General features: G+C 44.8%; 1 protein-coding gene across 2 annotated transcripts in view; it reads right to left on the reverse strand.

The window, feature by feature from the left end:
• LPIN1 (lipin 1) overlaps positions 1-8749 on the reverse strand; it is an 84540-nt gene extending 75791 nt beyond the window's left edge. Inside the window, exon 1 of one of the 2 annotated variants that reach the window (XM_030037486.2) lies at positions 8546-8749. In XM_030037486.2, the coding sequence (XP_029893346.1) occupies positions 8546-8635 (90 nt within the window). In that variant the 5' untranslated portion in view covers positions 8636-8749. The remainder of the gene's footprint in view (positions 1-8545) is intronic. The other variant, XM_030037488.2, reaches the window with a different exon arrangement.
• Positions 8750-13748: the final 4999 nt, after the last annotated feature.

The following is a 13748-nucleotide window of genomic DNA, read 5'->3' on the forward strand; positions in this document are numbered from 1 at the left end:
GCTTCAGGGAATTCTAGCAAATTGTCTTCATGAAACGGTTATTCTCACTAAATTTTTTTCCATATTACAGAGTTTTGCAATGTGGCCATTTTGGTCTGATAGACAATACCATCAATAAATCAATGAATTGAAGCAGCAACTATAGGATTTGTTTGGAATGAAAAAGAACATATTTTCTGTCTTTGTGGCTCTGCAGACACATTACTGGCTCTGCATTTAAAGGAAGAAAATGTTAAAAATATTCACCTGATCCATGGATCAGATACCTACCACTTAGCTCAAAGGCTCCAAGTTTCCAGCTTTTGCCACTGAAGAAGTGAAGAAGGAGCAAAGAAAAGTAGCAATACTCTGTGTACTGGATTAATTTCTAGACTAATCCTGCAAAATCTTACTCCTCTGAGGGATCATCCTTAGATGACTGATACAATTGACTTCAGAGGGAGAGTGTATCTGAACACAGATTCAGATCCTGTAAACCTGTAAAAAAGTTTTTTTAGACCAGCTGCCAATGTTCAGCCTCTTTCTTTTTGCAGTTTTTTTCTTGTTTGCTCAGGTCCTGATGAAAGGGGGCTGCTTCCTGGCCTCTTTTGCTTGGGAGCAGCCATGCAATCCCTTGGCCCCATCTCTGTTGGGCAAAGGACAATTTGCTCATCCATTATAGCAATGCATTTCAGCAGCGATGCCACAAACCCAGCATTACTTCAAGATCAGACCAAGGCTTTTGCGAAATTCAGAAGACAGAAGGGAAGAAAGGAAGAGAGGGCAAGAGAATATAGAAACCACATAAATTCTTCCATCAAGTATTTTCTTCCTGGCCTTTCTGAAGGAAGGATCGAGAACTTATTGTGGATGGGCATGTCTCCATTGCCTAGTAACAGTGCAATGTAGTGCCTGCTATGTTCGTGTAAATGATTGCTCTTTTGTGCTGTGGTCTGTGGTTTTGATGATGAACTTCCTGTGAGACCGTAAAGATAAAAATCACAGCTTGCCACTTGTTGAAGATTTAAAGAGCTATAACTTCTAAGTGGTACTACTGAGGGATAAACAGGCTCTTGACTCCTGCCCCCGAGCACCGTGGCAGTGCCGCAGAATTTCAGTTGCTGAAACCTAAACAAAACTCATGTGCAAGCACGCAAAACTCCTGCCCGTCAGGGGAGTCTCAGGCCCCGACAGGACGCAATGCAAAGAAGCTCTGCAAAGCTGACCAGAGACTCTCCTTTGCTGTCAGCTTTGCAGGGAAACAATCCCAATACAGCAACGATGGGCAGTGGCACAGGCGTACAGAGAGCTCGAGGATGGCGGTGAAGGTGCAGCAGAGGATCCAGCTCCAGCTGGAACAATACAGAGCATAGGTTAAAGGAGAAACAGTTTCAGGAACTTCTTTTTCTCTCTGCATTCATGTATATGACATTATACTGGTAAATTCTTATAAAAATAGCAGCTGATTTTCCTGTGAGGGTGCCTACTGGTACCAAAAGAGAGAAAATTATTTCTGAGGATGGTCTTGGGGTCACTTTCCTTCCTCATTTCATGAACTGCAATCCCAGGTGGAATGTTCCTCAGTTCTAATTCGTGATGCATTTAAACTGGGAGCGTGGGGGCTTGAGCTGTAAGGCAGCGTGCCCTGTCAGGATGGGCACGTGCAAGGCTTTGCAGTAAAATGTGCCCTTTTCTTCATGCTGCTCCTTTACTCCACAGGCAAGCACAGCTTTGCTTTCTGTTCCCATGCTCGCTTCCATGCCTGTCTCTAGCCCTCAACATTTGCAGCTTCGTTTGCAATTTCTTAATTATTTGTAGCTCTGTAAAAGCAATGAGATCCACAACACCATTTGCTCCCATTTCCTTAACACCAGCCCCACCCTTATAATTTCAGCAAAGTAGAAGACAGTTCTGCATTTCCTGAATCATTCTGCCATGAACGGTCTTCTCTGATGATGCTCCCAGCTTGTGCCCATTAAAACCAGAGGCTGCATGTTCTGGGATGCCAACATGATGGTCCCTTTTCATGAGCACCCCTTTATGGCACCTCCGATCTCACGGCTCCCTGGGTGACGGCGGTGGGAAACACTCAGCTGATGAGAGCCCAGCCCTTATCTGCTAGTTGATTTGGAGTAGAAGCTCTTTGGGAACCTGCAGTGGAAGCGCCAGACTTCTGCTGCTTTTCAGGAAGATTTTTCTTATCTCCCAGAGACAGGGGACTTTTTAAATGGAAAAAAGTTTTAACCTTTGCCATGACTGGAAAGAGCTTGATAAATTTTTGAATGCAGACGTCTGAAAGTGGGTAGCAGGAAACAGATATGTATCACTGCTTTCAAAAATCTCAGATTTTAAGGCAGCCCTGTCTCTTGTGAGATGTGTTTGTGCTTTCTGCCTCTTTGGACTGGGTTTTTCTCATGTGCTCCACGTTTAGGAGTGTTTTGCACTTGCACCCTAGATCTCAGTGTAGGTTTTGCTTAGCCACTCGGTCAGGGCTGCTGAAGCTCACCCCTGGGCTGACCAGTCCTTAGGCTGTGGCCTTGACATGGTGCAAACTCCCGCTCCAGGTGAGATTCAGCTGTCCCAGACCACTACGAGGAGTAGAGAGTCAGAAACAGAGAGGTTAACAGTCTCTTTGCATTTACGGCAGCATAAGATAAATAAGTGTTATTAAAGCATTACTCATCGTGCAAAGAAAGCTTATCATGCAAAGGCAGCGTAGGCGACAGGAACTGGGGGGGCGAAGCAGCTGACAGCCTTGATACTATTTGCCTACCACTTACTGCCCTCACAGCCTTTTGTCCCCATGGACCAAGCTGAACTTTCAAACCTATATTAAGACAGGGCAGGCTCTCTGAGACATGATCTGCAGATACAGAAGGATTGCTGACCTCCAGCAATCTGCTCTAAATAAAATGCAAAAGGACTCAGTCTCCAGCCAGCTCCCCAGAATGGTGCTCTGGGAGCTCCAGGGTGAACCACAGGGAAGGGTCCGGGTTCAAATTACGGTTTGTTTTTTCAGTAGGTGGGAAGGCAGCACATGTGCTTGATGCTGAAGGAAAGCAGATCTGCGGTGAATACCTCTGAGACACATTTACCCTTGCAAAAATACATCCTCCGGTTGCTGAAGTGTCAGCCCTCCGAAACGGGAGCAAGGCGCTGCAGCTGCTGACCTGCCGGGCACGGCCGGGTAAGGCCACCGTGGGGGAAAGAAGCTCTTGCCTCTGAAAAGCCTGAGGTCTGCTCAGCAGGTGGCTGCAAAAAGGCCCCACCAACATCAACCAGAACAAGAGCCCACGCCGTGGACCCTGTGCGTAGGGCTGTAGTGGAATCCTTGTGCCTGAAGTGGTACAGATCAGCCACAGGTCGGAAAGCCGGGAGGAATGGGGCCCCGTGTGAGAGATCCTTCACGGGGGAAGGTCCACGGGATGGGGCAGTCCCAGAGCCCAGACCGTCCCCATCTGTGGGGACAGCTGGGAGCTGTCCTGCTGTCAGGGTGGCTGGGGGCATCCTTGCTGTAAAGTGCGGGACACTCGAGGTGACTGCAGCCAGCAGGTAGATGGGCTCTGACCTCCGGCCGGGCTGAGCCGGCACAGCACCGGTGGGGTGAGAGCAGCCTCTGGCCCTAGCCCCCTCCTTCCCATTCACGGAGGACAACAGTTTTCTTGCAGGAAGTCTCATGGTGAGAAACACGCAGGTGTTTTTAGCTTTCCAGAGAAACCGATGCTAATTAAATTGTTATCCCCACTGGAATTTGGTAAATCCAGGACTGCCTGCAGCCCTGGAGAAATAACAGTGTTTTATCAGTGACCCGGTGGTTTGGCCTGGGACTGGGCAGAGACCGATAGAAACGTGCCCTTGAGAAGCCAAGCCAGTCCCTCTCCCACGGCAGCACCAACTGCAGCTGTAGCACTGGCAGCAGATGGCAACTTAATTGCAGCAAGACTTCGCATTTCTATAAGGCTTGATCCCAGAGGATCTCGAAATACAATATAAGCTTCAGGTTAAATTAACCTAAAAAAGTTGGGGGGAGGAGGGAAATGAAGGTTACAGTTTTCAAGTGTGCCCATTTACTTTGAGTACCCAGTACGAGCAGCTCAGGGGGAATTTTCACAGATGCTCAGCCCTTGCAGTTCAGGTGAAATTTGTAGAAATTCCTCTGAACGTGAAGGTATCGAGCTGGGATCTCAGAGCAGAGCTACCTACAATAAGTGGAAACACTGGAAAATAAAACCTGAATTTTGCCTAGGGCCATATGGGAAGTTTGTATTAGATTCAGGTATTTGCGCACATGTCCTTGTGTCTGCTATGCTTTGACAGGCCAAGTCCTGCTCTAAAATTTGGTGATAATGAGGGTGGGTGAGTACTCTCAATGTGCCTCCTAGATATTTCTGTAATTAAATGTGAACAGCATGGACATCACCTGTTAGCTAAGCTACACAGCCCACGGTATTTTATTACTTATCAGGTTAAAAAAAAAATCTTTATGGGGTCAAATTGAAAGAAACACCACCGTGTGGACAGCTTGGAGATGTTTTAATAATACTCTCTTTTCTCCAGTGTGGGGGTTTTTTTGCTAAATATGTTACTGGTTTTCAATGCCTACTGCAAAGTGTAACTCAGAAAATCCCCCCATGGCTCAGCCACTGGGGCTGCTGGAGGACAGAGCAGGAGGGCAGCAGTGCCCAGGGATGCTGGGGGGCAAGTCAGGCCAGGCACCATGTCTCCATCCGAGATATTCCCGTCGCCCTGCTGAATACGATTGCTCTTTGCCCCAGGCTGGAGGAGCAGAAACGTTCTCCACACGTGGCCGTTTTGGGCAATATTTGGTTAGAAGAGAAGCTCCACAGCCGCTCTGGGACCCCTCTGTCCCAGCTGGTGTCTGTCCCTGGAAAGCAGGCGGCCGCGCAGCCCGGCGTCTCTCCCCCCGAGCAGCCCCCCACCGTCCTTCGCTGGCAAGACAGCTGCCTGCCCCAGAGCACGGGGATTTCAAGCACATTCTTAAAAACAAAATAGCTGACTGAACTGGTGAAACAATGAAAAAGCTGGAATCCGAACAAACGGCCTTCCTCCACGTCCCCGCCACCCGCCCCGTCCCCTGCCGACAGCAGGCGACACAAGCCCAGCTGCCACCGCCTGCCCCGCGCGTGCCCGTCCCCGGCACAAAACGGGAAATCACGTTTCCGTGCCCAGCACGCGGACGTCCCGACCGCGGCACCCCTTCGCCGCTGCTGTTACTTATGGCCCGGCTTGGCTTTTTGGCGTTGCGTGGGCACAAGCCATAGCGGCTCCACCGCCTTGCTGGGTTGCCCCAGCAGAGCAGACGGGGCAGCACGGGGCCACCCCGCAACGCAGCAGTGTCCGACCGCTGGGACCGGGGCGAGCGTGGTTTCAGGGAGGCACAGGTGAGTGCGGGAATGGTCCCGGCCTTCTCCAGCTCCCCAGCCCTTCTCGTTTGGCAAATATGCTCAAATGGGGTTGCCGGTGCCGGTGCCAGCCCTACGCTAATGGTGAGGCTGGGACGAGTTCCTTGCCAGTAACACATGGCCCAGCTTGTCAGACACTTGCAGACACTGTCACTGTCTGCAGGTTGGTAGAGTCTGTCACCAAGGGTTTGTCACCAGTGGGAAGAGGGGAGTGGGGCAGAGCCAGCCTTGTCAAAATGCCGGTGGCAGAGCACTGCCATATTTGACTCCTCCATCACAGCCAGACCATTCCCCCGAGGTGGACATGTTGTCTTCTACCCTCTTTCTGTACATCATGAACTTCTCACCTCCTCAGCCATCACCTCCTCCTGCCTTTGCAGGGTGCAACATGGGGATATTGCCAGTACAGTGCTTTCAGGCAGCAGGGATGGACTGGGGAGAAAGCTAGCCAGAACTGGGAAATAAGCTCTTCTCAACACGAGAGAGCACTGTAGCATATAGCAGCCTCTCCCCAATTTAGATGTGGGCTAAACTGGTGCAAGAATGGGCTAGAGGTATCCACATTTTCATTATCCATACAAAGTTGTGGCAATGCACTATAACAATTGCAGAGGATTTATGATTAACTTACTTTCACAGGGGTTGTAGAAAGGCAAATACTTAAGGATAGCATAACTTGAGATAGTCCAGCAGCAACCTGGGCTTCAGGTCACACCGCTATGGCGGAGTCCTCCCTTCCGAACTTTCCCATTTCCAACAACACAGGTTAGTCACAATTTTCTATTTAAACTTCACGTGCCGTCACATTGCCAATGACTGGTCAAAAGTGGAAAAGAAACTGAACTGATTTTCAAGTTTTGAAGGTAATTTTTTCTTGCTGCTTCATTTGTGTAGTTACCATAAAGCTGTCATCCTAAGTATATTTCTGTTTCAAGTCTAAGGGCACTTCTGTTTAAATTCTAGCACCACCATCCCCACTGTGTTATATCAGCTTCTCTCAGTCGTGTGTAATTTATTTGTTATTTTTTTCTTTATTCCTCCACTGAAAAGGACAGAAGTGTACAATCATCTCATTCATATCCTTAGGGAAAGAAAATGTCTGTATTAAATCATATTTGTGTGGTCCTCTTGCAACATCATGGTAAATCAAGGGAAGTGTTTTGAGGTCTAGATGCTTATAAAAACAAATTTTTGCTTCTGGAAGCATGTAATTTTTTAATTACACGCTACATGTCAAAGCCTGGGGCTTATACGTTTATCTCTGCATACCTAGGGAATCCTTTTATCGAAGAGCTCTCTATTATGAGCTTTTAATATTCTCACATATATGTATTCCGTCATCCTCTCCAAGGACCACAATTTTCTCTGTACTCTACGATACACTGACACGCAGAAGCACTTCAGTAAATCTATGGAGGCAAATGGTCCTTCTTTTCTGAAGTCCTTAGCAGAAGTCCAGAGTCAGCAACTCCTAAAGGCCGATAGCAATAGTTTCAAACGATCTATCAGAAATCCAATATGCTTTACATGCTGAATATCACTATTTATTTAACTTGTAATGAAACTTACACATTTGTTGCAGAACAGATTGTTCCATGGAGCAGTGGGATCCATGATTTCCCTTGGTAATTTAAGAGAGTTGCATGTGAAGAAAATTCCCAGAAGGAAACTTAAGCTAAACTACACATCATACAAATGCAATAGGCAAAATGTTGTGTAGGACTGATAGCCAGAAAGCAACTGATGTTTGAAGTTTAAAAAAAAAAAATTAAAATCCCTGCCGCCTTGTTTATATTCAAGAGTTTGGTTTATATTGAATGTGGTTTAGATGTTCCTTAGCGCTCCAGCCATCAGCTAACTCTTCAGTACCTACCTCTGCACACCCAGCCTCCATTCTGCTCAGCCTGTAGGGGATTTTCAGTGGAAACAGGAAGTTTCCACTTACGTTTAATTAAGAAAATGACATCTATAAATTATCTTCCTACCCATCAAAAATAGACATTCACCAACACACACACACACAGTTGCTCACCAGGAAACCTGTGTCCTGATAGTGAGAACAACTGGCACTCCTTTTCATCCTCCCTGCATGTTCCTCCAAAGATGAGACTATTTTAAGTCCGCATTCCTATCATCAGCTAAGCCAATTTATTTTGTGCCTTTTACCTTCAAAAAGCAATTGTCTCTGATAAGTCCTTGGGCATCTGCAGGAAATATCAGTTCCATGCTTACACACACGTTCATGCCTGACCACAAACACTTAGAAACCATTTCAAACATTGACATTTTGAGAAAAATCATAGATGTGTATGTCTATAAAAAGATATGGAAATTTAAGGTTATGAAATGAAACCATAAATACTAATTTCAAGACATATAATTGTTTTTTAATCACTTTAATGCTTTTTTTTTTAAGTAATTGAAAGCCTTGGTCGGACACCCCCCAACCCCCACCCCACCCCCACCTTTTCCTGAAACTTGGAGAATTCCCAGACCATCAGTAGAGCTGTTCCTACTTCCATTCGAAGCCATTTCGGAGAGAATGCATCCTCTATCTTTCCATCAGAAAACCATACTGACCCACATCCTCTCTAGCAGCATTAGGCATCACACCCAGATCTTAAAACACAGGACCATGCAACCACTGTTAGTGGACCAGCAGTGCAGATGATTGTCTTTCATTAAGGCAGCTTCTATCTTACTAAAAAAATTATGGCAAGACATTTCTGTGTTTGCAATAGGGGTCTCACTGGCTCTTTTCTTAATTCAGACCTTCAGAGCAAACATTTACACTATTGTTTACATCATTTTCCCTCCATTGTACCTAAAAGGTATCTTTCAACAGTGCTGCTTTACACGGCCACTGAGACAGCAAAGCAAACAGTACAGAATCAGCCAGGTTTTCTTGTAGCATCTGACATACACAACAGAAGCAAAAGAAGGTTTTCCCCATTCACATTTTTTTAAAATGTCCACAGATAGAACTAGAACAGACAATCTAACCATTAATGAAACACAAACTTCAACAGAAGAGTAAAAAAGCTGATGATACTCAGTTCTATCTAGGTTCACACAGCACAGCTTGTTACTTTTTTCTAGAGCTTTGAGTGTTATTTATGTAACCTTAGCGCATAAGCTCTTACCCAAGACCAAGGGGAGCCAGTGAGGGTCTCTGGCTGGTCTTCCTCCTCAGACGATATCCTGAGCTGGTAATTTTCCCCCATTCTTTGCATATGCTACTAAAACCACTCTTGGTTTTGGCCATATACAAAAATGCTCCCTTCAGGTTTTAGCTGTTGACAACAAAGCTCCAGAGAATATAATTTCCCAGTGATCATGTTTGCTTGCTAATTTTACCTGCTGAAGTTCTTGGAAGCAGGCAGAGCAAGAAACCTGAGCTCAGTAAACCAGAGCACACTTTCCTTGCAACTGAATCCTCAAGTATCCTAATTAAGTCATAAGGTTCAGTGAAAAATTAGAGCCTGACAAACACAAATTCACTTCCAAGCAGTTGGTATCCTTACTTTCATATGAGATTTTTATGGTCAGACACTTTGCCGAGTTATAAATTCTGTGAACAGAATATAAGGAATTTTCACTGCCAACATTTTACTACCATCATCAATCATATTTTGTACGGATTTTAATGGTTTAATTTTGTTTTCAAGACGGCTTCTTAATGTCAAAATATAATTCTGCCTTTCTGCACAGCTGCACAGCTCCACAACCATAACTGCATGCATGTGAAAGCAGCACAGCTTTTCTGTTCTGTGCAATCAAGTTTGAAAGAGGGCCATTTTCTTTTCCATTTGTCCCTTTCAGTCTTCCGTTTCAGTTTGGTTTGGTACCAGAGTGTAGAACCCAACTATTATAGATCTCACCCCATGTAACTTCAGACAAACTCACCCTGATAGCTGTGAGACTTCTGGTTCTGTAGCAGGGACTGCCAAGTCCAGCATCTTGAAATCACTTCTGGCAGCTGATAGGAATGGCAGCTTTGTCACCAAGATCAGGCCTAGAGGAGGCTTTGTGCCCAAACTGACCACTAATTCACAGCTATGATATGCTCTCAAATTCACAACCTTTAGCTTGAATTTTATGACTTATTATTCCTCTGCTTATAAGGCATCCGGCTGCAGTAGCTGGTGAAATAAAATTGCTATTAAAACCCCTGAACCCTTCTGATACATCTCTGACTTTGGGCAAAGGCTTCTAAATCTTTCCACTGAGTTATATAATGAAATGGGCTATTTATAGCATACTACTGCAGGAGAGTCCTAGTGTTAGCTAAGAGCTGATAATGATTATCAAATGAACAAATATGCCCAGCTATGTTTGATATTTAACCTTAAGCTATACGCAAATTCAGCAAGTCGGAAATTAAGTGATGGAAAAAGAAAACTTTGGAAATACAGCATTGAACAGAGAAATAGCCTCTTGCCAGCACGTGGTCTCTCATCACTGTGAGTGTCACTAAGCCGGGCAGCGTGTAAAGATAGTTGGCAGCCCACCAGGCATTGTCAGCTTGAGGATTAGGGTATCGCAGTCACACAGGCTGTGGTTTGACAGTGCGTTGTTTTCAACAGCAACGTCAGAATCAGCTGTACTTGCCTCTGTCATCCTCCTTATCCCAAACTACAATATGAAGAGCTTTTTAAAGTCTGAAACAGTTCCTAAACCAATTTATTCTGGGGTCTCGAGACGAGCTGTGAGATCCCAGCTGAGAGGGAAACTCACTGCTGCGTGGAGTTGCCTTTAAGCTTTGGAAGGATTGGGAGCAAGGTGCTATTCCTGTGCATCAACCAAAACTAGCGCAGCTGCCAAACTGCTGCAAATGTCTGACATGGCGAAGGAAATGTCAGTTTGCATCACAAGACAGGCATCGGGTACTAGCAACACGCTCTCGGCTCACTCCAGTTACTCACTGGGCCTATGGGAGTCTGCTGGGCTGCCCTCAGCATCCCTCGTGCACTGTCACGCAGCCTCGCGCTGCCAGCTCTGACCTGCTCCTGCCCCTGCAAGTCTGCCGCTCTGATCTGCTGGTGCCAGTCCCCGATGGACTTCCCACCTGATGGGTGACATAGGATCACAGTACATTGATTTGGAAGGCATCTGGAAGAGACCTAATTTTCAGAAAAATTGATGCTTACTTAGATTCTTTTATGCTCCATGTTAGAAACTCAGAATCTAAGGTGGCCCAATAGCCAAGTCACTCTCAAGTTATAGGCTAATGCTTCCATGAGAAACCAGCACAGCACTTAAGTTACCAAGATGCTCAAGTTACTTGTACTTCTGTTGTACACCAAATGTTAAGGCTGTGAGCACAGAAACCCACTTACTAGCTATCTGACAGATCACATTTTCTTTCTGGAACAATTTTGGGGAAGGAAATTCAATACAATTCTTCTCATTTCAGCTAAACAGGGAAATGCCACACCTAATGCATTTCAATGGCATTCCTGCTTCTGCTGAAAGGTCTATTCACTAAACTTAAAAGATAGGAACCACTGTTTGTTGGAGTAATTTTCCACTGTCCCACCCATTTCTTCTGTTAAATTTGCTTTCAAGCTGTGATGGGTAAGTATAATAATCTATCAGAAATACTGTTTAAATCATTTTAATATGTTGTGTAATGTTTATTTATAAAATTCTTCAGGAAGTGGCTGTGCATCTTTCCCAGCACACTGTATTTCTGAAGCCTTTGTCATATTCTGCACCATCCAACTTCAGGACCGTTCTGCTTTCACTAGGCAGCACTAACAAGTACCAGCGTTTCTTCTGTGCAATGTATATGAACCTAACGACTGCTGTTCCTAGATCAATGCATCTGATAGTCTGGTATCCTATGTCTAAGGGTTATCATCACCAAACACTTTTGATCAAGAAATCCAGAAATGGAATAATAACCAGATGCAAAAAGAACTTTCTCCATAATTTTGATAAATTAGGACAGTGGTTCCCAACCTTTTCCCAAGGTTGCCATTCCCACCACGTGCTCCCCTTCCCACCTCCTCCACTGCCATGCCCACACAGCCAGCCCACTCTCTCTTCGCCTCCTTCCCAGTGCCCTCCACGACCCCAGCAGCTGCTTTTCCCTCACTCCCTTCTCATTTCCCCACTCTCAGGACTTCACGACTTTGCTCCTACCTCCCCACTTGGTGTTTTCAACCAAAGACACACATGGAACACAGGGGCTGACGCAAAATTCACGGAAGATATTCTCAGACTCAGTTCACATAAGCTTCACAATGGGTTTTGGGCTTCTGCTCAGCTCGTAGCCTCTGTGAGAGCCTGTAACAACGAGTTTCACTGGATAATTATGCAGTGTACACAGAAATCTTGATGCCAGTTTTAAACATTGCCTAATGATTTCACTGCATGATGACACAGGGTAAACAGGAGCCAACTTCTTTTTATAAACAGCGTTTGTAAGTGCTGCATCATGAGAAAGAAAAAAACATTCGTAATCATCCCAGAATATTTAAATATAGAGTATTAGCTCATGGTAACCTTCGTGTGAACTTTGCTTTGCTGAACTGATGAGATTATGTCATCTTATTTTTAACAGAATAATTGTTGAACTTAAAGATTAAGGTATTTTTAACAATCACGACTCTACTGTACTGGGACAGTGTCACTCACCTAAAATAATTTAAGTTTCTCTGGCCTTTTCACATTACTGCACTTGCCATGGACAAAGCGTATGGAACTGCACTTCTCTGTTTTCTTTCTGTAAAGGCTTTTGTCCTGTAAACACCCACGGCAATTTATAGCACCTTGGTCCCTGAAATAGGGCTATATTAAGAAAGCAAGAATAAAATCTACCATACACAGCTGCTGAGTTGTAACTCTCCTGTTTTGCATCTCCTGCAGAGGTAAGATTCAAGATGCTGCATGTTCAGCCCAAACATGAGCCTAGCGGGGGATCTCAGACTGGCACACACTGCTGCCAACCTGTCCCAACACAGGTGCCATCTCGTCTGGGACAGATCTATGTGATTTGCGGCTGATAAATCAACAGTATTTAAAAGGATAATTTAACTTTGAATAGAAAGAAATCACACCATCACCAAAAACCAGGTTCCATTTGTTTGCACAACCACGTTCTGCATAGGTATCATATGATGCAGAATTAATCCAGTGGTTATCGCAATACCCTGTGAGTCAATAACTGTTCTCCAAACTGTTACTGGTCCCTAATGGTAGTAACAAGTAAAAACTCACTTTCCTATCAATCCTGTTGTCTCTAAGTGTAAGGAAAATTGTTAAGTTGCTGATAAAAGTACCACTCAACATTTTCTATAGCACCTCAGCACACACTGCCAGAATAATACTCCTTAAGTATGTTCATAGTTTAAGTGCATAATCAACACATCAGTCATGTAACAAGTGTGAAGAAATTTCCTTCTGTTTATATTACTGTGTAAATCTAAATCAAATGTTTCAATTTTCTTGAGGATTTTAATCAAAGCCACATTTGCATATAAAGCAGCTTTATGAAGCTTTTCTTAAAATCATGGCAGTTCATTCCAAACATCTTTTTCTCACTGAGCAGGAGTCTCGCTGTTATATCCGATACTCCATCACTCCCTTACCAAATAACATGTCAGCAATGGGCAATGCCAGCAATTGGACTATTGCCTCAAAAGTCCCAGAGTTGTGTCCTCCACAGTACTCAATGGTTATTTTGGGGGCTGTCCACACAGGACTGGAAATGTTATAAAAGCATTTGCAAGTGACCAGTACGGCAACTAAATTAAGCGCTCAAGCTATCTGTACAGGATTCCATTTACTTCACAAAAGAATCAAACTTCTATATGTTTCAACAAGGATCTGGAAAGAACTAACGGCATACAGCCAATATTACTAACACAGGAGCGCATATCTGGCTCAGCTGGGACGTTTGCCAGTCCTCAGAACACTTAAAGATAAAAACATTCCATACACATACTCGTGACTGTCTTCAGCCGCATCTTCCCAGGTGTACACCAGGCCATCCTCCGACCTGACCTTGTAAAACTAGTTCTTCAAAGGCTTGGCAAACATGCAGCACAACAAATTCTAACCTTCACTCTTGAAAACAAATGCCAGGTGTTCCGAGCTGCTCCCACAACCAGAACCACTGAGTATTTCTTCAGGTGAAGACTGGAGCAAGGATAAGGGATAAGTGGTCGAAGGCAGCCAACAGGCAGAGGATATATGGGACTGGCTTTACTTTTCATTAAAGAGCTGCGTCCTTAAGGAAGAAGGAAAAAGGAAAGAATATGGATTTTATTTCAGCATAGCCGCCATATTTCCGTGACAGCTGATGAAATATTAAGGCTGGTTGCTGAGGGGTGGGGGACA

This window comes from Aquila chrysaetos, chromosome 15, assembly GCF_900496995.4.
Source record: "Aquila chrysaetos chrysaetos chromosome 15, bAquChr1.4, whole genome shotgun sequence".
Classification (NCBI taxonomy): domain Eukaryota; kingdom Metazoa; phylum Chordata; class Aves; order Accipitriformes; family Accipitridae; genus Aquila; species Aquila chrysaetos.